Raw genomic sequence first — 16,094 nt, 5'->3', positions numbered from 1 at the left:
AAACGTGGCGGCCAGCTGGTGAAAGTTAGGGCACTCCTGGCCCGGCTTCCCGTGGCTCCCCGAAGGATGAATGGTGCGGTATCCGGTCTCCTCCTGCACCCACGCTCGCTCGATCCGATCGGCTCCTGGCTGGTTCCTATCGTTGGTTTGGAGGAAGAAGCTTGCCGTCGTCGCTCCTGCTGTCCCCGCCCCCGGAGGCGCGGGGTGGATCACCGCCACCTGCGGGCTGTGTGTCGGGCCCCACCCGGATTAATTGCGGCCTTGGACGTGCTGGCCCCCGCCAGGTTCGGTCTTGTGAACGCAAGATCTTTGACAAACAAAACTTTTATCCTGAAGGATTTCTTCACTTCCCGCGGACTGGACTTCCTCTGTGTGACGGAGACATGGCTGAGAGCCGGTGAGTCCGCCCCTCTTAATGAACTTCTGCCTTCGGAGTGTTCCTACTTTAATTCCCCACGGCCGTCCGGTCGAAAAGGAGGAGGATTAGCATTCGTTTTTAAAAATGACTTTAAATGCCGTCAGATCCGCCTACAATCCTCCTTTTCAAGCTTCGAACTGTGCATGTTTGAACTGGGTCTTTCTGATGTCGTCCTGTGTGCCGTCATCTATCGACCACCCAAGTACCACAAAGACTTTATAACTGACTTTTCTGAATTTCTGGCTGAAATCCTGCCCAAATATGATCGTGTCCTTATTGTGGGTGATTTTAATATTCACACCTGCTGCCCAGATGAGCCGCTTTCCAGGAGCTTCCTGAATATAATCGACTCATTTAACTTTGTACAGTCTGTGTGTGGTTCTACACATGAACGCGGGCATACACTCGATTTAGTGCTCTCGTATGGTTTGTGTGTTTTTAATTTGGACATTTGCGACGCTGTGTTCTCTGATCACATGCCGATCCTGTTTGATATTGCCACGCAGTGTCCAGTTAAATTGTGCGCACCGCCCCAACGCTCTCGCATGTTTAATTCTTCGTCTCCTGCTCGGTTCTCCTCTATTTTTTTGACTCTTTGTGATGATAATTCTGCAGCATCTGTGTGTCTGAATACTGAAGAGTTGGTTTCTGGGTTCAACTCTATCTGTTCACAAACACTGGACACGATCGCGCCTTTCAAATGCCGCCGCGCTAAAACCACGCCTCAACCCTGGTTGAATGACGTCACTCGGGCTGCCAGGCGCGTATGTAGAAGAGCAGAGAGAAAATGGAAAAAAGACAGGCTGCATGTGTCCTTTGCCATTTTTAAAGAAAGCCTGTTTTCCTTTCAGATGACTGTAAAAGCAGAAATGAATATATATCTATCTCAGATTATATCTTCTAACTGTAACAACCCCAGAGTTCTGTTTAAAACTATTAACACTGTCATTGATGCTCCCAAATCTGCTGGTTTTGATGCTTCTTTTGAATTCTGTGAAAATTGTCTCCATTTTTTCACTGACAAAATTGTGTCAACTAGAGCCAGTCTATCTCAGCCTTCATATGACCCTTCTGTTCCCCTGCATTTCTCTTCTGTTTTCCATCAGTTTGAGCCGGTGTCCTTTTCTTTTTTAAGTGACACAGTTAGTCGTATGAAGCCCTCTGGTTCTCCTGCAGATGCCCTCCCACCTCGCCTGTTTAAGGAGGTACTTGCTACTATTGGATCAAGTGTCCTTAACATTATCAATAGTAGCCTCTCTTCTGGAATAGTTCCAGTAGAGTTTAAACATGCAGTGGTACGACCTCTACTTAAAAAACCCAGCCTCGACCCCTCTCTCCTCTCTAACTTCAGACCTATCTCTAATCTTCCATACATTTCCAAAATATTAGAGAAGGTTGTCTACAGTCAGTTGCTGCCCTTCTTAGAGGATAATGGTATCACTGAGCTGTTCCAGTCCGGTTTTAAAGCCCTCCACAGCACAGAGTCAGCGCTTCTAAAAGTTTTTAACGATATCCTCCTGTCCACTGATTCTGGTAAATATGTTGTCCTGGTGCTTTTAGATCTGTCTGCTGCGTTCGACACCGTCGACCACGCCACCTTAATCACTCGTCTTGAGAACTGTGTGGGCATTAAGGGCGCCGCCCTCAACTGGTTCCGGTCGTACCTAACCGACAGGAGTTTTTGTGTAAAAGTAGACAGTTTTATGTCGTCCACAGCTCCTTTACCACATGGGGTCCCCCAGGGTTCAATCCTTGCCCCAATTTTATTTGCGCTTTACCTTCTCCCCCTTGGTTCTATTTTTAGGAAGTACAGTATTGCATTTCATTTTTATGCCGATGATTGCCAGATTTATTTTCCCATGGCACAAAATAACACGGTTCAAAGTCTTATTGACTGCCTGCACGACATCAAAGTCTGGCTTTCAGCTAACTTCCTGAGCCTAAATGAAGACAAAACAGAAGTTATGTTGTTCGGTCCAAGTCGCTCTCCCTCCCCCAACGTTGACCTCGGCACTCTGACCCCGTATCTCAGCGACTCTGTCACAAACCTGGGGGTAAAGTTTGACTCAGATTTTAAATTCGAAAAACAAATCAGCAGCGTCGTTCAAAAAAGCTTTTATCAATTACGCCAAATAGCGAAAGTGAAACCGCTTTTATCAAGACATGATCTTGAGAAATTAATCCACGCTTTTATCTCGACTCGTCTTGATTACTGTAATGCCCTGTATGTTGGCATTAGCCAGGCCTCCCTCGCCCGCCTGCAGCTCGTACAGAACTCTGCTGCTCGTCTGCTAACACAGACCCGCAGACGTGAGCACATCACCCCTATTTTAGCGTCCCTTCACTGGCTCCCTGTGCGTTACCGAATACATTTTAAACTCCTTTTATTTGTTTTTAAATGTCTAAACAACCTCGCGCCAACCTATCTCTCCGACCTCCTTCAGCCTTACTGCCCCACCCGATCCTTAAGATCAGCCGATCAGCTGCTGTTGACGGTCCCTGACACAAGGCTGAAGCTTAGAGGTGACAGAGCTTTCGCCGTTGCTGCTCCCAAGCTCTGGAACGACCTACCCCTGAGTGTTAGACAAGCCTCCTCTCTTCCTGTTTTTAAATCTCTCTTAAAAACATACTTTTATTCCATGGCTTTTAACACTGAGTGATATCCATCCTGCAATGGCGCCCCATAATACACCTGCTGTGATCCTGTTTTTATGTTTTTATGTTTTTATTAATTCTATTTTAATTATTTATTTTTTATCATGTTCTGTTTGTGTTGTGTTGTGTTTGCTCGGTACTCGTTTTATCTTTTAACCTGCTCATTGTACAGCACTTTGGCTACCCCTGTGGTAAATTTTAAATGTGCTTTATAAATAAAGTTGATTTGATTTGATTTATATATATATATATATATAATTAAAAAAAAAATATATATATATATATATATATATATATATATATATATATATATATATATAAGAGAAATACTTGAATTTCAGTGTTCATTTATTTACATATATATATATATATATATATATATATATATATATATATATATATATATATATGTGAAATACTTGACTTGGTGAATTCTAGCTGTAAATATACTCCTCCCCTCTTAACCACGCCCCCACCCCACCCCCGACCACGCCCTCCGCCACCCTCCACCCCCCACCTCCCGAAATCGGAGGTCTCAAGGTTGGCAAGTATGATCTAATTAGAAAGTGTACATTATAAACACAATAATAATTACATCTAATTAGAAAGTGTACATTATAAACACAATACTAATTAACAGTATGAGAGAAATAGTGTTCAGGGAGACAGACAGGAAATGGAACACACCTTCTTCCTGTCACACCTTGATGTCACAACGATGCATTATTACTTTTGTGGTGAATACATGAAAAAAACAAATATTTAAAAAGTTAACGTGGACTAAAAGGCGTGTGTACCACTTTAAATGTCAGGAGAAGGTGAGGACAGCAGTCATCTTCTTTTTGGAATCATGCAGTCATTTCTCCATTACCTTTTGATGATATTACAGAGCGTAGATGGTGAGAGCCCTAAATTCCTTGTTGAGAAATGTTGTTCTTAAACAACTTGCTCAGGCATTTGTTGACAAAGTGGTGACCCTCGCCCCGTCCTTGTTTGTGAATGACTGAGCATTTCATGGAACCTGTTTTTATACCCAATCATGGCACCCACCTGTTCCCAATTAGCCTGTTCACCTGTGGGATGTTCCAAATAAGTCTTTGATGAGCATTCCTCAACTCTCTCACTCTTTTTTGCCACTTGTGCCAGCTTTTTCGAAACATGTTGCAGGCATCAAATTCCAAATGAGCTAATATTTGCAACAAATAGCAAAGTTTCTCAGTGTGAACATGAAATATCTTGTCTTTGCAGTCTATTCAATTGAATATAAGTTGAAAAGGATTTGTTGTATTCTCTTTTTATTTACCATTTACACAACCTGACAACTTCACTGCTTGTGTATAAAAAGACCTTCATGTTCCACAGTGTGTATAAAAACACTTTCATGTTCCACAGTGTGTATAAAAACACTTTCATGTTCCACAGTGTGTATAAAAACACTTTCATGTTCCACAGTGTGTATAAAAACACCTTCATGTTCCACAGTGTGTATAAAAACACTTTCATGTTCCACAGTGTGTATGGAAACACCTTCATGTTCCATAGTGTGTATAAAAACACTTTCATGTTCCACAGTGTGTATAAAGACACTTTCATGTTCCACAGTGTGTATAAAAACACTTTCATGTTCCACAGTGTGTATAAAAACACTTTCATGTTCCACAGTGTGTATAAAAACACTTTCATGTTCCACAGTGTGTATAAAAACACATTCATGTTCCACAGTGTGTATAAAAACATCTTCATGTTCCACAGTGTGTATAAAAACACTTTCATGTTCCACAGTGTGTATAAAAACACATTCATGTTCCACAGTGTGTATAAAAACATCTTCATGTTCCACAGTGTGTATAAAAACACGTTCATGTTCCACAGTGTGTATAAAAACACTTTCATGTTCCACAGTGTGTATAAAAACACTTTCATGTTTCGCAGTGTGTATAAAAAGACTTTCATGTTCCACAGTGTGTATAAAAACACTTTCAGTGTGTATTTCTCTCCTCTCTCTCCATGACGATCTACCTTCTGTGCACCATTGTGCTGATCTCAGCACCTTTTTGCAGCCTCCACCCCTTTTATTGTCTGATCCTCTTCCTCCTCCTCCTCCTCCTCCTCCTCCCCTTCATCGCCATCATCATCATCATCATCAGCCGGTGCTGCCAGCAGGAAGGAGGGGGGCACAGCGAGGACACACCCGCCCGCGCACCGTGCCTGAGAGCGGTGCAAACGGCGCGGATGCGGCAGCCGGCGGACATCATGAGGTGATCCTGATCTTTTTCTATTTGGAGAGGCGCTCCATGGCTGCAGGTACGTGTCTTCTTCCTTCTGACGCATGCCTCCCTCAGCCGCCTGCTCAGCCTTCCTCCCCCAGCTGCTGTTTCCTTCGCCTCTTCAATTATTTACGTCTCGTTTTCAATATTTCAGCAACACAAGCGGCGTCTTTTGAAGGCGCAACGCTCATTGTTGTAAAGGTGTGGAGACGCAGTAGGAGCACTCCATGGTGTTTGGGCGCTGCATGCCGGCTTCATGCATGGCTTCACCGCCAGGAAGGGGAAGCCTGTCCTTCATGTCCAGGAGTCCGCCGCAGTGGCGGCTGCAGTGAAGTCATTGGCATGCAAGGCAGCAGCGGAGATGTTCCTGCTTTTATTTCTCCTTCAGGAAGTGTCGAGATGCCGCTCTCAAGTTGACCTGACCTACTTCTGTCCTATGCAGTCCCGCCCTGAGAGGACACCGGACCACCCTCCGCCCCCGCCCTGCAGCACCCGGACTCCCCCGAAAGGTGCAGGCCTCGCCCCCGCAGCATGACCGTGGCCACGGGCGACCCCTCCGACGAAGCGGCGGCGCACCCGCTGGACTACGACCCGGAGAGCGACCACGAGTGCTGCGAGAGGGTGGTCATCAACATCTCGGGGCTGCGCTTCGAGACCCAGCTGAAGACCCTCTCGCAGTTCCCCGACACCCTGCTGGGGGACCCCAAAAAGAGGATGCGGTACTTCGACCCGCTGAGGAACGAGTACTTTTTCGACAGGAACAGACCCAGCTTCGACGCCATTTTGTATTACTACCAGTCCGGGGGCCGGCTGAGGCGGCCGGTCAACGTCACGCTGGACATCTTCTCGGAGGAGATCCGCTTCTACGAGCTGGGCGACGAGGCCATCGAGATGTTTCGGGAAGACGAGGGCTTCATCAAGGAGGAGGAGCGCCCTCTTCCCGACAACGAGTTCCAGAGACAGGTTTGGCTGCTTTTCGAGTACCCGGAGAGCTCCGGTCCGGCCAGGATTATCGCCATCATCTCCGTCATGGTCATCCTCATATCCATCGTCAGCTTCTGCCTGGAGACTCTCCCCGTCTTCCGCAATGATGAAGACGGGATGCACAAGTCTCACGCCGAGATCTTTTCCCCGGAGACCAACACCACCGTCATCAGATACACCTCCACCTACTTCACCGACCCTTTCTTCATCCTGGAGACGCTTTGCATCATCTGGTTCTCCTTTGAGTTCCTGGTGCGCTTCTTCGCCTGCCCCAGCAAAGCAGGCTTCTTTGGAAACCTCATGAACATCATCGACATCGTGGCCATCATCCCGTACTTCATCACGCTGGGCACGGAGCTGGCCGACAGTCCGGACGACGGCCAAGCGGGACAGCAGGCCATGTCTTTGGCCATCCTCAGGGTCATCCGCCTGGTGCGGGTCTTCCGCATCTTCAAACTCTCCCGTCACTCCAAGGGGCTTCAGATCCTGGGCCAGACCCTCAAAGCTAGCATGAGAGAGCTGGGCCTGCTCATCTTCTTCCTCTTCATCGGCGTCATCCTCTTCTCCAGCGCCGTGTTCTTCGCCGAGGCCGATGAGCCGCAGTCTCAGTTCGAGAGCATCCCGGACGCCTTCTGGTGGGCCGTGGTGTCCATGACCACGGTGGGCTACGGCGACATGGTTCCCACCACCATTGGCGGCAAGATCGTGGGCTCCTTGTGCGCCATCGCCGGCGTGCTGACCATCGCCCTGCCCGTGCCCGTCATCGTGTCCAACTTCAACTACTTCTACCACCGCGAGACGGAGGGCGAGGAGCAGGCGCAGTACCTGCAGGTCAACGCGCCCAAAGCCGACTCGTCCGAGGAGCTGAAGAAGAGCCGCAGCAGCTCCACCGTCAGCAAGTCGGACTACATGGAGATCCAGGAGGCCGTCAATAACAGCAACGAGGACCTCGGCGAGGAGAACCTGAAGACGGCCAACTGCACGCTGGCCAACACAAACTACGTCAACATCACCAAGATGCTGACGGACGTGTAGTCCTGGGCAAGAACCAGGCACAGGAACTCTGAAGGATCTTCAGCTCTTTGCATGGAGTTAATTTTTTCTAAGAAGAATATTCATGCCAATAATAATAATAATAGCGCACAAGAAAAGAAGAAAGAAGTCAGCACTTTAGTCTCTTCAGCCCTCACTTCCCAGGGTGCACTGCTCTGCACAACAACACACCATCAGGTGCAAGTCCATGGGCACCAGGTGGTTCCACACCTTTCTCACCTTTCACTGCTTGGCTCTTAATGTTCACCACAGAGGACAACTTGAATGTTTCTTCTCTGGCACTTCGAGCCACAGACTTGTGATGCATGTTGGTAGTTTCCCCACACTGCCGCCTACAGGCTTTATGCAGTACAACAAGCTGGGCACACGCTGTACGCATTCTAGAACCGATAGTCTAGTGAAAATGTTTGGGCCAAAATCTATGCATGTTAAAAAAACAAAAAAAACACCAGATCTTTTTATTTTTATTTTTTTTTTTACATATTTTTAATGTAATAAATGTACTTGAAAATGATGTATGCAAATCTAGAAAAGTACTCACAAACTGCAAACCTCCAGGCCAAATCCTTTAAAACCATCCTGAATCCAGACAGTCATCCAGATCCTGTTTGATCCGACTTTGCCTGTAACTTTTTCAGTTATGTTGCTAGAAAAGGCGGCTAAAGGGAACATGTCCCACTTTTTGTCCCCTGCACTGTTTAACCTTATCCAATGGAAGCAAGTCAAACACTAGAGCCAGGCGGAAAAAACGGCCTCTCAGGCCACGCTTGTCCCTTTAGCCCACAAGATCTTTGATTGGCTTTTTGGTTGGCTGACGGCAGATTAGAGCGAGTCAGGAGCAAGTTAGCCAAATAAAAAAGAAGAAGAGTCTAGTGCTCCCACACTGCCTCCTGCAGGCTCTACGCAGTACATCAAGCTGGGCACACGCTGTACGCATTCTAAAAATGATAGTGTAGTGAAAATGTTTGGGCCAAAATCTATGCATGTTAAAAGATCTGGGTTTTTTTTTACATATTTTTACATGTAAAAAATGTACTTGAAAATAATGTATGCAAATCTAGAAAAGTACTCGCAAACTGTAAAAAAAAATCCTGAATCCAGACGGCCATCCAGATCAATTGTTGCCATTTCCTGTTTACTCCTACTTTGTCTGTAACGTTTTGAGTTATGCTGCTAGAAAGACTGCTAAAGTGCACCTTTGACAAGGGAACATGTCCCGCTGGTTAACCTTATCCAATGGAGGCAAGTCAAACACTAGAGCCAGGCGGAAAACACCCTCTCAGGCCACGTTTGTCCCTTTAGACTGCCCACAAGAACTTTGATTGGCTTTTTGGCGCGGCTGGCGGCAGTTAAGAGCGAGTCGGCCTCCACACGACTAAACCATTCAGGAGCAAGTAAGGCAAATAAAAAAGAAGAAGAGTCCAGTGCTCCCACACTGCCGCCTACAGGCTGCTACACAGTACAACAAGCTGGGCACACGCTGTACGCATTCTAAAAAAGATAGTTTAGTGAAAATGTTTGGGCAAAAATCTAACCTTGATGGGGAAATGTAGAACCTTACAGAGCTTTTCTGACTGTTTTGTGTGCATGTAGCTACAATGCTAACTAGCTGTGTTCGTCCATACATTTCTCTCTCTACTGTGTACTTTTTAATGTACACACTGTAGTACACACTGTAGTACACACCGTAGTACAGGCTATATGTCCACATAGGACAACCAAACAATGAGGACACAAACATTAGCATAGCTCCATAGCTACATGCTAACGTAACTCTCACATTTTAGCAGCATCATGCTAGGCTATCAACTTCAGATCCATACATTGATATTACATTATTGTTCTTTTTCTATATTTCATACACTTTTGCTCCAACAAACCCTCAGAAGTCAAATACTTGATGTGAAGTAGTTGTAGTTGTAGTTGAAGTAGTTGGACGTTGACAACATTGATTTGGATTCAGTATTATTCTTTTAGGATTGACTGTTTGAATACAATTGAAAAACAACAACATTAGAAGACCCTTAGATCATAAAAGTGTTAAAAGTAAGTCATATATGATTATTAGGGACTGCAATGTACCTTTGGGACAGAGGACCCTATTGTATTTTGTGTGTTGTATTCTTTATTATTATACCGCCACCTCTTTGAGCTGTAATTTGACCCCCTTAACATACTTCAAAACTCACCATATTTGACACACACATCAGGAATGGCGAAAATTGCGATCTAATCAAAAAACCAAACCCCAAAACTCAAAATTGCGCTCTAACGCACCCTAGGAAGAAAACACAGACACAACTGCTCCTAGGAGGAAAACTCTGACAAAACTACCTGGACATGAAACAAAAACCTCTATGTAGGTCTCACTTAGACCTAGATGTCATACACTGACATCCTTCAGCAAAAATCTACAGGAAGTTTGCAATTCTCCCTTCAAAACAAATTTGTAGTAAAAACAGTCACTTATGCCTCTTTGAGCTGTGATTTGACCCTCTTAACATGCTTCAAAACTCACCAAACTGGACACACACATCAGGACTGGCAAAAATTGCGATCTAATAAAAAAATAAATAAAAAAAAAACTCAAAATTGCGCTCTAGCACCCCCTAGGAAGAAAACACAGACACAACTGCTCCTAGGAAGAAAACTCAGACAAAACTGCCTGTAACTTCCAGTAGGAATGTCGTAGAGACATGAAACAAAAACTTATATGTAGGTCTCACTTAATTGTATTGACAACCCCCAGCAAAAATCAACAGGAAGTTTGCAATTACCCCTTCAAAACAAAAGTTTTGTAAAAAAACGGTCACCTTTTTTCAAAAATTATCTCCTCTGAGCACGTTTGTCGTGTCGGCTTCAAACTAGCACAGGGGAGAGATTGAACCCTTTTGATTAAAAGTTGACAAAAGAGTTTTAATTACTGCTCCGGTTTGGATTTTATGAGCCTTCAAAGTCGGTCCCGTCCATCGCTGTTTGCAGCTTTAATTATCTTTTGTTTTTTTTATTTCAATGCTTAAATCTGTCTATCAACTTCAGATCCATCCATTGATGTTACCTTTTTGTTGGTTTGTTTCATGTTTTTGTATATTTTATACACTTTTGGTCAAACAAAATGGTCAGAAGTCAAATATTTCCTTAAAGGGGAAGTGCACTTTTTGGGGGGAATGTGAGCTATTATTCATAATCTTTATGAGAGACAAGAACACATTTGTTTTTTTTATTTGATTTGATGTATTCCAACTTGTAATCAGCCCATTCTAGGAGGCTAGCAATGGTGCTAATGGGCATAATCCATTTAGCCTCAAAATCACTAAAAAGCAACAACAATACTTTATTTACATGTTGTGAGCTGAATATTAACTGTGAGCAATGTTGTTATTAGAAGTGCTAACGCAGACAAAAAAAAATATTTTTAGCGTGGCTGTGATGACAGAGCGCTAACTAGCTTGCATCTTTATCACCTCTGATTGAATTAGAGATTCTAAATCATGCCTCTCACCTGGATAGTAGAATTTAAAAGTTGTTCATCTGTGACATGCGACCGATGCTCGATGATAGCGATAAAAAAGACGCTTGTCTTTTTATTTAAACCTTGAAAATTATTATAATGAATATTTCATGTGAAGGGGAAGATATAAACATCCCATCAGGCTTTATCCCAGTGAGAGCAGACATTGTACAGTAAGTGATTGTTGCGTTACGTTCGTATTGCTTCTCTCACACTAAGCAATACTTCAATAAGGAGATATGATGCATGTTAAACATTGTGATTGTCTCACATGAGATATAATGCGTTAAACATTGTGATTGTCTCACATGAGATATAATGCATGTTAAACATTGTGATTGTCTCACATGAGATATAATGCATGTTAAACATTGTGATTGTCTCACATGAGATATAATGCATGTTAAACATTGTGATTGTCTCACATGAAGATTGTCAAAGATAAACAACCCTTAGTTCTTCCCCTTTAAACTTTTTGAAGGGTATGAAAACAATTTGGAATCTTTGTTGTTGTTGTTGTTGTTGTTGTTGTTGTTGTTGTTGACATCTCTCAGACGTGCGTCCTGCAACAACAAGTCAACAACATGCGAGGTGTAAATGTTGAGCAGCTTCAAAGAAGTCAAAAGTCTCATCTTGTTTCATCAAAATGCTTTCAAAGAGGTCAGTTTCAAAAAAACCGACTTGAGCAAAGAAAGTAAAAAAGTCTTTAAAAGATGAAGGACTTGGTCAAGATGTAACATGAACTTGGTGAAGATGGAACATGAACTTGGTGAAGATGGAACATGAACTTGGTGAAGATGGAACATGAACTTGGTGAAGATAGAACATGAACTTGGTCAAGATGTAACATGAACTTGGTGAAGATGGAACATGAACTTGGTGAAGATGGAACATGAACTTGGTGAAGATGGAACATGAACTTGGTCAAGATGGAACATGAACTTGGTGAAGATGGAACATGAACTTGGTGAAGATGGAACATGAACTTAGTCAAGATGGAACATGAACTTGGTCAAGATGGAACATGAACTTGGTGAAGATGGAACATGAACGTGGTGAAGATGGAACATGAACTTAGTCAAGATGGAACATGAACTTGGTCAAGATGGAACATGAACTTGGTCAAGATGGAACATGAACTTAGTCAAGATGGAACATGAACTTGGTGAAGATGGAACATGAACTTGGGGAAGATGGACCATGAACTTGGTGAAGATGGAACATGAACTTGGTGAATATGTAACATGAACTTGGTCAAGATGTAACATGAACTTGGTGAAGATGGAACATAAACTTAGTCAAGATGGAACATGAACTTGGTCAAGATGGAACATGAACTTGGTGAAGATGGAACATGAACTTAGTCAAGATGGAACATGAACTTGGTGAAGATGGAACATGAACTTAGTCAAGATGGAACATGAACTTGGTCAAGATGGAACATGAACTTGGTGAAGATGGAACATGAACTTGGTGAAGATGTAACATGAACTTGGTCAAGATGTAACATGAACTTGGTCAAGATGGAACATGAACTTGGTGAAGATGGAACATGAACTTGGTGAAGATGGAACATGAACAAGTCCTCGCGTGTCATAGAGGGACAACAAGAATGTTGTGAGAGAACTAGTCTCGTACTGACCTAGGACCAACCAGGAACAGTTTCAGAGGTGCTTCACCTTCCCACTGAGCTCAAAGTATTCCTAGTTCAAATCCATGTTCCCTTTTTAAAAGAATAAATGTCATTAATCAGTGCCTCCACACTAACGACACCACTAGATCTTTTTACATGTCAAAAATGTACTTGAAAATAATGTATGCAAATCTAGACAAGTAATGGCAAATTGCAAACCTCTAGCAGGACTAGTCCTTTAAAACCATCCTGAATCCGGATCAGCCCCAAAATCCATTGACACTGTTTGCCAGGTCTTGTGTACTCTGTCCTACTTTGTGTACTCGGTCCTACGTTGTGTACTCAGTCCTACGTTGTGTACTCCGTCCTACTTTGTGTACTCCTTCATACTTTGTGTACTCCATCCTATTTTGTGTACTCCTTCCTACTTTGTGTACTCCTTCCTACTTTGTGTACTCCGTCCTACTTTGTGTACTTCGTCCTACTTTGTGTACTCCATCCTACTTTGTGTACTCCTTCCTACTTTGGGTACTCCTTCCTACTTTGTGTACTCCGTCCTACTTTGTGTACTCCTTCCTACTTTGTGTACTCCATCCTACTTTGTGTACTCCTTCCTACTTTGCGTACTCCTTCCTACTTTGTGTACTTCGTCCTACTTTGTGTACTCCTTCCTACTTTGTGTACTCCTTCCTACTTTGTGTATTCCGTCCTACTTTGTGTACTCCTTCCTACTTTGTGTACTCCGTCCTACTTTGTGTACTTCGTCCTACTTTGTGTACTCCTTCCTACTTTGTGTACTCCATCCTACTTTGTGTACTCTTTCCTACTTTGTGTGCTCCGTCCTACTTTGTGTACTCCTTCCTACATTGTGTACTCCTTCTTACTTTGTGTACTCCGTCCTACTTTGTTTACTCCGTCCTACTTTGTGTACTCCGTCCTACTTTGTGTACTCCTTCCTACTTTGTGTACTCTGTCCTACTTTGTGTACTCCTTCCTACTTTGTTTACTCCGTCCTACTTTGTTTACTCCGTCCTACTCTGTGTACTCCTTCCTACTTTGATTACTCCTTCCTACTTTGTGTACTCCTTCCTACTTTGTGTACTCCATCCTACTTTGTGTACTCCTTCCTACTTTGCGTACTCCGTCCTACTTATGCCATATGAGCCATATGACCCCTAATGGGGTCATATGGCCCCATTGGTCACGGTTTACCTGACACAGAAAACGTGACAATTTAGGGGGTGCACTATCCGCTTTAGCCGCCAGATGGCAGTAGAGTGTTGAATACCTTGTCATGTGTTTTGGGGCAATCCCAACTCTGACCACAGCTGCTATGTAGAGTGGCGCTTTCCATCATTTTCAGCAGACTGCATTGCAAAATGATCAACCCCACCTCCTTCCACTCATGCGAGACACATGTGGCCGCATGAACCCCTCCCCCAATCCCTGTCAGTTTATAATGATCAACTTGTTCAATAGGCTAAAAGTTAGCATGGGGGTAAAAAGGTTAGCATGGTAGTAAAAAATATTAGCATGGTAGTAAAAACCTTAGTATGGTACTAAAAACGTTAGCATGGTGGTCAAAACATTAGCATGGTGGTAAAAAATGTTAGCATAGTGGTAAAAACGTTAGCATGGTGCTAAAAAGGTTAGCATGGTGGTAAAAAGGTTAAAATGGTTATAAAAATTTTAGCATGGTGGTAGAAATGTTAGCATGGTGGTAAAAACGTTAGCATGGTGCTAAAAAGGTTAGCATGGTGATAAAAACATTAGCATAGTGGTAAAAATGTTAGCATGGTGGTAAAAATGTTAGCTTGGTGATAAAAATGTTAGCATGGTGGTAAAAATGTTAGCATGGTGGTAAAGAGGTTAGCATGGTGATAAAAACGTTAGCATGGTGGTAAAAAGGTTAGCATGGGGATACAAACGTTAGCATGATGATAAAAACGTTAGCATGGTGGCAAAAAAATGTTAGCATGGTGGTAAAAACGCTAGCATGATGGTAAAAACGTTAGCATAATGGTAAAAACGTTAGCATGGTGGCAAAAAAATGTTAGCATTGTGGTAAAAATGTTAGCTTGGTGATAACAATGTTAGCATGATGGTAAAAGCGCTAGCATGGTGGTAAAAATGTTAGCTTGGTAAAAAGGTAAGCACGGTGGCCAAAAGATTCTGGATTGGTCCTTGTGCACCAGTGAAATACTGGACTGGGATGGTGGGTCAGTACAAGGTGGACTGGGATGGTGGGTCAGTACAAGGTGGACTGGGATGAAGGTGGACTGGGATGGTGGGTCAGTAGAAAGTGGACTGGGATGAAGGTGGACTGGGATGGTGGGTCAGTAGACGGTGGACTGGGATGAAGGTGGACTGGGATGGTGGACTGGGATGGTGGACAGGGATGAAGGTGGACTGGGATGGTGGACTGGGATGGTGGACTGGGATGGTGGTGGACTGGGATGGTGGACTGGGATGAAGGTGGACTGGGATGGTGGTGGACTGGGATGGTGGACTGGGATGGTGGACTGGGATGATGGTGGACTGGGATGGTGGACTAAGATGGTGGACTGGGATGGTGGACAGGGATGAAGGTGGACTGGGATGGTGGACTGGGATGGTGGACTGGGATGGTGGACAGGGATGAAGGTGGACTGGGATGGTGGACTGGGATGATGGTGGACTGGGATGAAGGTGGACTGGGATGAAGGTGGACTGGGATGGTGGACTGGGATGGTGGACTGGGATGAAGGTGGACTGGGATGGTGGACTGGGATGGTGGTGGACTGGGATGAAGGTGGACTGGGATGGTGGTGGACTGGGATGGTGGACTGGGATGGTGGACTGGGATGGTGGTGGACTGGGAAGGTGGTTAACTGTGATGCTACAGTGTGTGCTCAGCTTCAGCTAGAAGAAGAGAGTGTAATAATGATGGCCAAATAGCGAGTCTTTAGAAGAGATACAAATAAAAAGTGACTTCCACACATGGACTAAAAGATGTCCGCACTAAAAGATTGAAGCTGATAATATTCTAAATAACTAATATGCTGGGATGACGGCCATCTTTTATTCTGTTGGCGACCACGCTGATATGAGGAGTGCCAAACACTTTCCTGCTCGCCATTACCCAGCATGCACCTGGGCCATATTTCACACTACTTTTGGCTGGGAAAAGAGTTTGGCTTGTCTTTACTGAGTAAACCAGATTGTGATTGTAGTCAACGTGACTTAATGCTTGCTTTTATATATATATATATATATATATATATATATATATATATATATATATATATATATATATATATATATATATTTATATATATACAAAGTACAAAAGCAGTGAAGTTGTCAGGTTGTGTAAATGGTAAATAAAAAGAAAATACAACAAATCCTTTTCAACTTATATTCAATTGAATAGACTGCAAAGACAAGATATTTCATGTTCACACTGAGAAACTTTGACTCATCGACAACATCTGAGATGACAAGTTGTCATGTCAAGTCTTCTTGGGAAGTTTGTAGAAGAAAAATCACCATAAAAGACGTGAAAATGCTTTATTCAGTCACAATTGCTTAGGA

General features: G+C 43.7%; 1 protein-coding gene across 1 annotated transcript; it reads left to right on the top strand.

The window, feature by feature from the left end:
• The first annotated feature begins 5,580 nt into the window (after positions 1-5,580).
• Positions 5,581-12,775, top strand: LOC133582903 (potassium voltage-gated channel subfamily A member 2). Its single transcript, XM_061937009.1, has one exon. The coding sequence runs from the start codon at positions 5,872-5,874 to the stop codon at positions 7,357-7,359; it is 1,488 nt and encodes a 495-aa protein (XP_061792993.1). The 5' UTR covers positions 5,581-5,871; the 3' UTR covers positions 7,360-12,775.
• The last annotated feature ends 3,319 nt before the right edge of the window (positions 12,776-16,094 follow it).

This window comes from Nerophis lumbriciformis, linkage group LG03, assembly GCF_033978685.3.
Source record: "Nerophis lumbriciformis linkage group LG03, RoL_Nlum_v2.1, whole genome shotgun sequence".
Classification (NCBI taxonomy): domain Eukaryota; kingdom Metazoa; phylum Chordata; class Actinopteri; order Syngnathiformes; family Syngnathidae; genus Nerophis; species Nerophis lumbriciformis.
Note: the sequence above shows the minus strand (reverse complement) of the source record. Positions and strands in the feature narration are given on the sequence as shown.

Excerpts from the sequence above, each read along its gene's own strand:
- LOC133582903 (XM_061937009.1), top strand. The coding sequence starts at position 5,872 with ATGACCGTGGCCACGGGCGACCCCTCCGACGAAGCGGCGGCGCACCCG.